This window comes from Dermacentor variabilis, chromosome 1 (genome assembly GCF_050947875.1).
Source record: "Dermacentor variabilis isolate Ectoservices chromosome 1, ASM5094787v1, whole genome shotgun sequence".
In the NCBI taxonomy this organism is placed as follows: Eukaryota; Metazoa; Arthropoda; class Arachnida; order Ixodida; family Ixodidae; genus Dermacentor; species Dermacentor variabilis.
The window spans coordinates 220215310-220228076 of record NC_134568.1 but is presented as its reverse complement, the minus strand read 5'-3'; the positions used below and the strand labels follow the sequence as shown (position 1 = coordinate 220228076).

The following is a 12767-nucleotide window of genomic DNA, read 5'->3' as shown; positions in this document are numbered from 1 at the left end:
TGCATGTGTCATAAGCTATTATTAGAGAAAGCTGTGCTCGGGTTAAGTGTTCACTTATAGGCCGTGTAGTTCTCTCGCGAAAACACGGATGCCATCACTGACACCGTTGGTAACTGAGTGAGTTTGTGCTGCTGTACCGAATGCTCTGTCTCTTGTTTCCCGTTTGACGCAGAGGTAAACAATTCTTCTCTGGAATTAAGAAATGTTTCAGCATAACAACACGTACAGACCTACCAAGCTATGTTTGCGAACGCAAATGGCAGCCTTTGGAAACAGCCATGACGTATGTACAAATGTTGGCACAGCGCTGTGTCACCAGTTGCCGCTTATTGTGGATGCACTGTGCGAAGTGAGCAGTAGTTGATATCTAATTGCTATATTGCCACAAGTGAACTAAAAGAGCAGTTATTTCCTTCATCGTAACTGCTTATTTTTAAGTTCAGGTCCATCAGTAGCAGGTGCACGAATTTGACGGGGCCGGGCTTAACACAGCCTTGGCTAAATGGTATCAACATTGGCTCAAACTTCATTTGCACAGCTTGAGAGAAGTGAAGCTTGGGCATTTCAACTTCAAAGGCATGTTTCGACTCAAGGCGCTGTGGCTATCGCATTGTCAGTTCAACGGCCGATCGCGTGGGGTTCAGTCGAGCGATCATGGTCGGCAGGCTGATTTTGTCAGTAGCCCGTTGTGCTACGACAACTCGCACCCATCAGTTGCATTGTTGTCAGCCTATTAGGATAAGAATGGTCTGAGTGACACACTGTGCTGACTAGTTGATGTCAGCTTCTTGTCACTCTCGTATTGACCCAGTGTTACTGCGCCTTAAACAAGTACCTGAAGTTAGACATGCGCTGCCACCACCAGCAAGAGAGGGCTGATGTTGCAAGAAGACTGTCGGCAATGTGATGTTCTTGAAGTGTTGCCCAAGTGTAGCACAGGGGTTTATCGATAAATTTGCTAGCCATCAATGCAAGGCGGCAGTTACGTGGTTCATGGTGCAGTTTGGACGAAGCCCTGGCCATTTTCCATTTTAAAGTGCAGTTGCAGTCAGCACGTTTTCGAAATTTTCGGTGCATTTTTTTTCCCTAGGGAAATTCCCCTGATAGCAGGCCGTGCAGCCGTGCGCACATTCCTTACAAAACGTTTTTGACTAATCCGCTAGGGCAAGGCGCACGCGCCATCACACCATGAAAAAGGCGTATTGGCAACTGGCCGCTTGCATACTAATACTCTGTCTTCACTAGTCTGTGGCCTGTCAAGCATGCACACATAAAATAAGGCTTACTTGGTGTTGGTAATCAGCATAGTTGACAGTGCAAAGCAGTGATAACTTGTGCATTTGCTTTCGTATTTTCACTACCTGTGGCGAATGACTATTTACTCCTTTTGCATAAAGCACTCTTTCATAAACATACTTCGTAGCAGGACGTCATGAGCTTGATTTAGCTGCACTGGTGCTCTATTTGTGTGGGGTGTGCTCTTGTAGCCTGCTGCTCTCCTGGAACTCCCTTTTGACATGTCGAATGCTTACAGGATTGCCATTTGATGGTAGCAGGTTTAGCATAAGGTCTGTTGTAAATGAAATGGTAAAACATCAACATGCACCATCTGATCCTAGCGTGCAGCTGTTTTTGAGGCTGCCTATTCAATAAGTTAGGCTGTAGGTGATTATGCAGGACAGCTTTTGAGAATAACAGTGAAATGATGAGTCTACAAAGTTTGGTGCAAACATGTCTGAATCCTTGTTACTTTCCTTTACATCATCATTATTTTCTCAAATACCTCTCACACCCGGTACTTAATTTTCCACTATTTTCTGGAATAATATTTATTCTAGAATGGGCTGTGGGCATATGTGCTTTAACTTTAGATTGTTTCAAGTAAGAAAAAAAATTTCAAGGCATGACGGAAGGCCGAACGTGGTAATGTTACTTGAATTGCTTTCTTTACAGAAAACAATAAAATATAGAAAAGTAACCTTATTGTTGGATATGCTGGACCCTGCAGAGAAAATCCCGCAAGCCATACTTAAATATCGCAAGCCATACTTAAATTTTCAAACAATCGTTTTCCCAATCAAAATGCTCGTTCAAGCTTTATATAGTGAACTCTGTTAATTTGACCCGGACGGGTACGACGAAATTTATCGAATTATGCGGGGGTTTGAATTAAACAGGATGCAGAAAATACGCCAAAGCACACTGCCGATCAATTTGGCGGTATCTGCCCGTGTCGCAACACATTCCCGAATCAAAGAGAGTGTGTTGCACACACTTTCTGTGTGTGCAAAGTATAAATGACATTAACGCTCCTAAACAAAGTATAAATCTAATGCGCACCTCATTTTTTTAGCAAGAAAAATTGACAGTAGTCGATTTGACAAGAGAATTGACAAGAGTGACGAACGCAGCGTTCGTGTTGTCCACTTCTCTTGCGTCCGTGTCTGCACGCCTTACCCCTTTTTTGCATTATGATTCCTTACTGACTAGCTCAGCTTTCTGTCGTTCTAATACGTGTTGTACAATGGCAGCCGGTTTTCTAAAGTCAGCTTCGCCGCGGTACATTTGTGTTATGAGGTAGAGCATACGAACGCCGCAAAGGCGGTTTGGGTTTCGTATCCGATTGCACCGCGCAGGCAAATTTTGGCCCAATTTTCACGCAAAAGAAAAAGAGCACGTGTTAGAATCGGGTAAGTACAGTAATAAGACATGGTCCATGGACATAAGACACGTCCCCTAAACTCTGCCGAGACAGAAGCTGCCACTAAAGAGGTCGCTTTTGGGTCACTATAAGAGGCTGGCGCGTGCGTGCTGGCTGGTCAAGTTCGAATTACCCTGCAAACACGAATTCTGTAGGATGGAGAGAAAATTTTGGGCCCATATAAATGCGTAGGCGTAGGACAGGACTTTCCGTCAGGATTGAATTAAGCCAAAAATAGAATTAATCGGAGTCGAGTTAACGGGTCTACTGTACCAGCAATAAGTTAAAAAATTAACAGAGATGATTAATATTGGGTCTACAGGCTTGTAATAACAGTGTAAATTTGCCCTTCAAATTTAATTAAAATCTCACTGACACTTCTACATTGTGTGCCCCCCCCCCCCCCCTTAAATATGGTGAATTTTCGTGCAATTCAGATGCAAGATTAGCCATTTTTTGCTTGGTACAAGATGGCTGTACCGATCTTGTACATTAATTTGCATTGTGGCGCATTTGTTTTGAGCATGGCTTGGGCATAAAATTCTTGATTATTGGCACAAAAAATTAAGAATCTTATTTTCAGCAATCACTGGCATCAGTCAAGAGATTACACATTTTGCAATGTTTTCATGTATTCACGTGCGTTTTATTGCCAAGCAATTTTGGTCAGAACCGATGATGCCACTGAGATGCTTAGGAAAAGGTACCACACAAAACACTCAAGAATGTTAGTTCAATATTTGTGCTAGTTCGTGTCTCTACCCTCTCATCCCTGTCTGCTTTGTGCAGTCATGAACCACGTAGCCCAGCAAAAAGTTTTAATGTCACTGGGAGCTGGTGCATGAATTGCAAGGTGACGTCACAATCCATGTTTCCCTTTTTTCTTCTTTTCTTTCTTTTTTGCCGTGTTTTCACTTGTGGAAATACTGGCTGTTGTTCACTTCCAGAAGTGTAACCTATCAGTATAGATTACCTTATTTCTTTTTAGTCTTCCTTTAACAACTCAAATTGCAAGTTCGAGACCACTAAAATCTTGAAGAAAAAAGAAAAGCTTGCTATGAAGCCTAACTATGCAAAGCATTCAGAAAGCCAACAGTGTATTGCTTTGCCATGAAATCAATGATACACGTAATCAGAAACTACCCAATGGTGGTGATTGTTTGCAGTGTAGTGAATTCTAGCAGGATCTGAAAAATCAAAACTTTGTATGATGCTCTAGAGTGGTGTTGATTAGCTGTTGCTTTCGTGGAGTAATTGAACACGTTTTTAATTGGACATGTTGAGAAAATCGGCAAGTTTATGTACTCCCTGTTTGCACTGAAAGTTTACATGATAAAAGCCTTGGCAAGTAAAAAAAATACTAGTGCTATTTAGCCAGCCCAATGCTCTAGCTCCTCATACTCTACTTAATCAGCATGTTGCAATGGAAGTTAGGCTTTGTAGGATGTTTTAAGGGCAATACAAAATAATATACAGAAATAAGATTCAGGATAGGACCACCTTAAAAAAGGCACAGTATATTGTTGATGTGGTCATTGTCTGAATACTAAGCCCCTTGGTTCCTGTTTTTCTTACCTACTGCATGACAAGGGACTCAACTTTGGCAGCCTTGGTGCCTTGAGGTATCACACTAGTATAGGCCAGTTGTCTCCTGCTAAGGCCATGTACTACATGATGCCTGCGGCTTATACTACATCCCCTGCCATGGCTACGAGTAACACTGGCTAACACTGTCAGGGCTAGGTTATAAACATAAGTACTATCAGCATGAATTGAAACACAAACACAGGCTTAAAGAGACAAAGAAAACCTTTTTCTTTTGGTTTCTGTGTTTTCTAGCACATGTCATACTTATGGGGTTTGTTCTATGGAGGGGGGGCCCATAGAACATTTAGCGATAGGACATGAAGACAACACCACATGTTTAAGGCATGTTCTAGTTTTCTTCTTGTGTTTTAATTTCAGCTGATCATACGTAAATACCCAAGAAAATAGATGAAGGTGCAGCCATCACTATAGCTTAAATGGTAGAACACTGTACACATGTGGATATTGTGTGTTTGGCTCACCCTGATGCCAAAGTTATTTTCTTTCACTTTTAGTCCTATTTTCATTTTTTAGCTATCCTTTATAATTATATTTACAGTAAAACTACCTTTCAGTTTTGCTGTGCTTCCCTCGGCTTCATAAAGATGTTACTTGACTAAGTCAAGTCCCTAATATTTATTAACGACCTACCTTCAAACATTTCCTCCTGCATACGACTGTTCGCCGACGATTGCGTTGTTTACCGACCAATTAATTCTATTAACGATCATACCGCCTTGCAGCATGACCTTCACATTATTACCCACTGGTGTAATATATGGAAAATGTCTCTTAACCCTTCCAAATGTAATAATATATCGTTCTCACGCAAGCGCACTAGCTCCATATTCACATACACCATAAATAACACGAACCTGTCATGTACCACTACTTACAAATACCTTGGTGTAAACCTCACTAGTAACCTTTCTTGGTCTCTGCATATCACTACAATTTGCGCAACTGCATCAAAAACCCTTGGCTTTCTGAGGCGCAACTTGCAAAATTCATCTGCTGACGTGCGTAAATTAGCATACCTGACATTTGTACGCCCGCAATTAGAATTTGCATCAGCTGTATGGTCACCACACCAAGAATATTTAATAACCAAGCTGGAACGCATCCAGAACAGAGCTGCCCGATATATAACTCGGAATTTTGATCGAAAGTCAAGTATAACGCAGATCAAGCTCAATATTTCTTTACAGCCCCTAGACATCTGCTGCAAGATTGCTTTGCTCTGTCTATTTCACAAATATGTTCATTCCGATAAGCCATGCATATTACCCCTCGAAACCCCCGTCCGTACGTCCTCAAGATTACATAATCATTTTAGCTTCAAGCGCATTTTCGGTAAAACCACTGCTTTCAATTTATCTGCTGTACCTCGTGCCATATCCCACTGGAATGGTCTTCCCGATGATATCGTCACGATAACTGATCGTAAAATATTTCGTGAACGCCTGTGCAAGCTTTTTACATAATCTCCTTCCTTTTATATATCTGCTATGCTTGATCATGCTGTGCTTTGTTTTGTTTTTAGTTCAGCCACTGTACAGTTGTCTTAGGTTTATTTTTGAGTTGTTTCCATTAACATTAACAGTTCTTTGTTACATTGCCCCCCTTACTCAATGCCCGACAGGGCCTGTAAGGTGTTTTCTAAATAAATAAATAAATAAAATAAAATAAGTAAATATTCAGCCCCTCAGTATCCGTCAGTGTGTCAGAACGGGGGGGGGGGGGGGGCAATATTTTTTACCGGAACGAAAACATAACCAGAATGTTATTTATTATTTTGTTTCAGAGTGAAATGGAAATATTTTTTATAGGTTTTCGGTTCAATGGGGAAAGTTGGAAATCCAAAACAACCGACATCAGAAAACGTCAGCATTAGTGCGTTTCTCAAGGGTATGCCTTAGTGCGTATCTCGCGTAGGGATAGTGTCAGCGATAGCTGGTCTATAGCTCCACTAATCTAAGCCAGTCGCTCGGTGCACTAGCAGGTCGGCATCATAGCAAAACCTAGGGCTTGTGCACTGAAGAGCTTATCGTTTTGTTTTCTATGGGTTCAACCCTTTGTTACCCAAGTTTTATCATTCATTTAAGTTCCTTTTATTGGAACAGCGGTCTCGCATTTCGGCAAGTACACTCAATGACGTGCCGCTTCCGAAATCGTGCTCGGTGCCTTGACTCAAGGCATCAAGCGTGATCTCGAAATTTATAATTCACTTACTTAAAAAAATAAATACCACGTTTTTATCATTACTTTGCTTCGAAAATTTTTGCATGCAAACAAAAAACATTATGAACCATTGCAGATCATTCTCTGTTTTCGTACCGGAGCAGAACCAGAATGGAACGAAACAAAAGATATTTTGTTCTGACACCCTGGTTTCAATTAAGTATTCTTCTAGCTCAAGGCACAACATTGCGGCAGGAATATTTTGCCAAATAAAAGAAGGCTTCACATATGTATGTTCGGGATGCACACACATTGCCAGAATATAATTGCTTAGACACAATTAACAATGTGGACTTACAACCTGCACAAGTATTCAAAGGCTTCTTATGCTGGCCTGCATGCATTGCATGTCCCTTGCCACATTCTATACTCATTGCAGATGCATACCATTACACACCTTAAAGGTATTGTAGACACACTTGAACTAAGCATATGTGAAGTGCATATGTAAATGGAGGAAGCAGTCAGGTGGCTCAGTATAGGCCACACAAAGTGCATGGTGAATGGTTGAGTATGCTTTCTTTTAGAGTAGCTTGTGAGCAGTAATGTACACACGAATGAAATACTGCCAATTATTAACCTTTCCCATTCACCTTCTCTATGATAAATAAGCAATCTGGCCAGACGTGTAGCTTTCTGTTCTCAAAATTCTAGGATTCATCAAATGGGTACTTGTACAAAATCATTTAGATATTTATGTTGATCTTTTACCGATGTGTTACGCTTTGTAATCATGAAGCCCTTCCTTTTAATAATAGACTGAACCTGATGTTAGTATCACTTTTATGTTGTTGTGCAGTACAAGAACCGAGGCGAAGTGGTATTTGGCCGAGAGTTTGAGCGTGCACTTGCTGCTCTACTGCTTATGTTGGCACCACTGGCACCTCATTTTGCTTCAGAGCTTTGGGCAGGATTTACGGATGCTGCTCGCTTTAGAGATGTTGAATATCAAGTGGTAAGTATGAACTCTTGTGTATTGTGTCCATTGCTTTACTTTTTCTTTTTGTCATTTTCCTTGTACATTCCACTCAGGACCGTCCTCTCATGGAACAGTTGTGGCCACAAGTTGACCCCGACTTCAATCTAGACCTTCTCATTAAGGTATTCAAGTCAAATAGAAAGCATTCACTGTTGTGCACATAGCATAGTGCAATAAGTTGGACAGCAGCTGGTAGCAGTTACATTTTAATGTAGGTAGCGAAACTTGAAATCTGATCTGATGTGCTTAATTTTCAGGAAGACAATGTGGACTTAATGCGGATACAGCTGCCACGCCATGATTTTGAACGTCTGACAAAGGAGTCGGCGTATCAAATGGCCATTGAATCTGAGAGTCTGCGTCATCGTTTGCAGAAGTGGCCCAAGTTTCGTGTTGTGTTTGACCACTACCCTTCATACAAAGCAGAACTGAGATTTATCTCTCGAGGCAAACACACTGAAGAACCTCAGAAGGTACTTTCTTCAAGACATGCTGAATGAGACGTTTGAAACTAGAAATTCAATAATTTTATAATTAGTGCATCAAGCTTTAGAAAAATCACCTGTCTTAACAACCAGACAGTGTCTCTTAAGAAAGCATCTGGTTTTAGCGTTAAAATTCTTAAAAATGGGCCTCCTTTAGCAAGAACAGCATGATTTGCTGGCATTTCTGCCTAATTTGCGTTTGAGTCTAAGTTACATGCAGAACATAGCGCACTTCAACACAATAAATGTCTTGTACTTGCTCTGCTCTCAAGGGGGTGTGGCATATTCACCAATACAGAACTCATTCTGCAGCAATAAAAAAATCACTTTCTTGTTTATGCCATGTCCAAGTACTTCGATGTTTCAGTATACAGTGAGAACTTCCACAGAACAGATAAACAGTTAAAGGGGCCCTGAGCCACTTTTTATCGAAGTCTAGAAATGCATTTGAAGAAATACTTTGCTGCAGAAAGTTCAACACATTCAGCAGAAGTGCAGTTCTTGGCAATCAAACATACCATTCGCAGTGCTTCTGCTCCTTCTTCAATGATTTTCACTGTAAAGGCTACGGCAGAGCGGGGTGTGCCCACAACACTTTACCTACTGAACATCACCGTAGTGTGCAGTTCAAATTTGATTGTGTATGTTCAGTAGGCGCCACTATTTACAATTTTGGCGCCCACAACGCGCCAAACTTGCCAGATGCAGTCGTCCTCAGCAAGCCACAATGCGCTCAGCCAGTGGACTCGTGGCACCCTGCGGTGGCTGCAGTATCTATGCAACACAGTAGACCACAGCTACATGCAACTGTAGCGTTTGCATTGTGTATAGCAGGGCTAGAGTGCGCACTCGCGCTCACATGCTCCTGTTTGGCTGTGCTACGTGGTGCTCGATCGACGGATAGGAATGGCCAGGAGTGAGCGCGCGCTGGCAAGCGTGCATGTAGTTTGACCTTAAGTTTCGCTTGGTTTGAGGCTAGTTGAGTGTTCAAAAATAGTCGAAATTAGCAAGGCCCAACACTAAGACACTAATAAGCAGAGTGGCCAAAGTTTAATTCCTACGCGGGCAGCAGTGGCCGAGCATGGGCAGACTGTAGTTGGCATCTTCCGGAAGTACATACTTATAGTAATTTTAAAGCAGATTTTTGTTTACTTCAGCCTTTTTATTAAACTGCGTCAGTAAATGTACACGGTAACAGTAGGAGGAAACGCACTAATCCAAACACCCTTGATTGAGGTCAGCTCTTGGCCAGTAGCAGCCGCATATGGCAATCTGCTATATTACGAAATAAAGCGTCCAGAAAAGAGTGAGGAAAAGGCTTCTGATGAAAAGAGAGCGTTTGAGAGAAAGACTCCGAGCTCCGCTTGCGAGATCCACACACCTCACACTACTGTAAAATCTGGCCGAGATGTCCACAGCAGCATATGCTATCCATGGACTGTTTTTTCACCATGCCCGAAGGGTGGTTCGGGCCCCTTTAAGTGGGCAGTACTTTGGGCTCAGCAGAAGCATTGGCAAAAGCTAGCCTTTCTCATGATTTTCAGTACAATGGCAGCAGTGCTGCCATTGCTGTTCCGACATGGACAAATGGGGACACAGTAGAGAGATCTGAACAAATGAGACTCGCAGTGCATTTTCACCATACCTCAAGCAGTGCAGATCACAACTAAATGTTGCTGTGCTCTGAAAAAATTGCAAATTAAATTTTCAATAATAGTAAAGTTGTGAACACTGTTATAGCAGTTACTGGAACTAATCTCTGTCAGATTAAACCTGAAATTGTTCAATGTAAGTCTTCTGTTACACGTGAATTTTAACATCATGAGCTTGAACAAAACTTTGTTTTCTTACTTTCATACAAAATTGAAGTCTTAGTTTAACAAAGCTTTCACACATTGCATATGTACTTTAACAGTTTCCATGAGGTGATGCAGGGCAATGCAGCGTAACCTTGGTTTACAGTCACTTCCCAACTTTGTTTAATTGTAAGCTGAGTGCAACACACAAATAAAATCATTTTCACTTCAGCAGTTTGTTACAGCTCTTTATTCCACAAGCGAGATATATCTGAAGATAGAACATCAGTAAATTAGCTACCTTTTCAGAAACCACATGTTCCCCTGCTGCTTTATATCTGAAAAGCAAGCAGAAAGGGGAAAAAAAAAAAGCTTTTCCTGCTAAAACAGTGAAGCAAATAATATTGTGCAAGTGTCAGCAGCAGTCCAATACTGCCTTGAGAAGAGATAGAGCACCCACACCTTGCTAAAGCTTGAAGGTTGGGAACAGATGTGTAAAGGGATGCAACCTAACATCTAAGGTTACCCTAATTATCAAAAAACAGTGGCATCTCTGTGCTCTGCTTCACAACGATGGGGCATCAGAATGGGAACTATAAGGCATGCTCTAGCAATCAAGACTGATTAGACAACAGTCGTCAAAGAGGAGTATACAGTACAGACACATGTACGGGCATGGCCACTGCTAGTGGGAACGCGGAAGCCTGTGGCAGCACTTTACGGAGTGCCATCACTGGCACCTCGACAAGCCTTGGCAAACAACTCACTGGGCTTTTCGCCAATTGCTTGCTTTGATTGTGCCTACGCCGCAAGACTTCATGAGGCGCCAGTGGTGGAGCACTCCACACATAGTGGTGGAGCACTCCACAGTGTGATGCCACGGCTTTCCGTGTTCCCGCTAGCGACGGCCATGCCTGTACGTTTGCGTGATAGTGCTTTTTATAAGCCCATGCCAGCTCCAGCTTCCACTGCATTGTCAGATCATTATGAAATGTAGTACAGGTGGGAGAAGAGTGACACTCATGGTTGTATTATAATGTAAAAAAGTTGTACCATTACTGCGAGTTGGGTAAAGCAACGGCAGAAAACTGGAGGTGCTGAGCTGTCGCCTTGTGTGCTGCAAATCCTTGCATGGTAGTTTGATAAGGCTGACATTATCATTTAAAAATACATATACTACGACACAGTAGTCGCCAATTATATGCTCACACCAGATATTTAGCCACACAGCCAGCTGTTTACTGAATTTGCATGATGCCAAGAATCCAATAACAAAAATTTGTACTCATTTGTCACAGCGTTTAAATTTGTCTAACTAAAAGCTCATAAATGGCCCTAAAGGTAATTATACGTCACATAATGTTTGTGCAAGTAATTTTTCTCAATGCAAACTGGAAATAAAAATCAGCCTTGCACTCTTTTCAAGTGTAGAGCCATCTTTGCCGCAAAAAACAAGGATTGATTTCAATGGCAGTGTGGTCAGAATGCATTATGTTGGAGAAGATAATGAACAAAACTTTGCCTACTGCCACCACTAGGGATTGAACTCTTGCTGCTCGACATGCTGACCACAAAGTTTTTGTGCAACTTGTACATGTGCGATGCAGACTGGGAAATTAGTGGCATCTATGCATATATTTCAGAGGCAACAGCAACTAGTACACTCAAGCAGCATAGTTCATGCTGTTTAAAACTTGTAAAATTGGAATTAATGATGTGCAATGCTGTAGATGACAGAAAAGAAGGCCAAGGGAAAATGTCAACACAAGGGAAATGTCAGAAAAAAAAGGTGGTTGACACTCAGATGAACCAGTGAGTAGGAGCCACACAAGTGTGGATCAGTTGACAAAAACGGCTCTGCAATTGTAGGTGTCGGTCATCGCAAAGTGAGACAGAGATTTCTTCAATATTTTCTTGCAAATAGACTTGCACAAACATAATTCTGTTTGTTTCAATTAAAAGTAACTTACTATATATGTATATATTAACCATTAACTGGTTTGGTCATGGCCTATATTTGCCGATATCTGTAAATATATTAATAAAATAAGAAATTTTGAGAAATAATGCAATATTCAATTATTTTGTTGTTAATTCCTCTGCATCACCTACATGCTTACCTTACACTAATAAAGTTGTCACTCCACAAAATGTGCTTTTTTTTACTTATAGCGCACAAGACAGATACCTTACCATGTTGGGATAGAATCCTGGCCGCAGTGGCCGCATTTCAATAGGGGTGAAATGCTAAAATGCCTGTGTGCCGTCCATAGGGTGCACATTAAAGAACACCAGGTGATCAAAATTAATCCGAAGTCCCTCACTATGGCGTGACCCATAATTAAATCGTGGTTTTGGTACACAATATCACAATTTATTTTTTTATTTTTTATTATTATATATATATTTTTTATGCTGTGGGAACATAGCATACGATGCAACTTTACTTTGCATTATTATTATTATTTTCCATTAAATAAAAGGTGCCTTTTTTTGTCCTTTCTTCCAAATGGCCTCTTGAAAGGCCTGTCAGAAATATGCTTGTTCTGTACCCTTCAGGCACACTGTGAAGTGCGAACTAGGTATTGTGTGGAGTGCTAAATTACTTGTCAGTAGACGTCTGCCCCCCCCACCAAAAGAAAAAAAAATTAACTGCAGTCTCATTTACTTTACTTTTTTGGCATGGGTTTTCAAAGAACCTAGAACCACCATGTCTAAGCAGCATTGTCGTGAGGGATAACAGCAGGAACATTAGATGCCACTAATCTGAACTTAACGAGAACAAGGCTTTCTCTCCCAGGCAAGTCAAACTGTAGTTTAGATCTCTGAAACTTGCAGGCACTACTGTTAAACAAAACGGTATTGTAACAGATGGTGTGCTAAGGAATACCAAGGGCTAGTACCAAGTGCAAGCATTGACAGAGAAACATGATGCTCCTCTCTTGTGCAAACAACACCAAAGGCAGTATACCAAAGGA

The 12767-nt window shown here is 41.4% G+C and overlaps 1 protein-coding gene across 1 annotated transcript in view; it reads left to right on the top strand.

The window, feature by feature from the left end:
* Positions 1-11220, top strand: part of LeuRS-m (Leucyl-tRNA synthetase, mitochondrial) — an 80564-nt gene extending 69344 nt beyond the window's left edge. Inside the window, exons 18-20 of the mRNA XM_075669341.1 lie at positions 7329-7484; positions 7562-7630; positions 7766-11220. Coding sequence (XP_075525456.1) covers positions 7329-7484; positions 7562-7630; positions 7766-8008 — 468 coding nt within the window. The 3' untranslated portion in view covers positions 8009-11220. The remainder of the gene's footprint in view (positions 1-7328; positions 7485-7561; positions 7631-7765) is intronic.
* The last annotated feature ends 1547 nt before the right edge of the window (positions 11221-12767 follow it).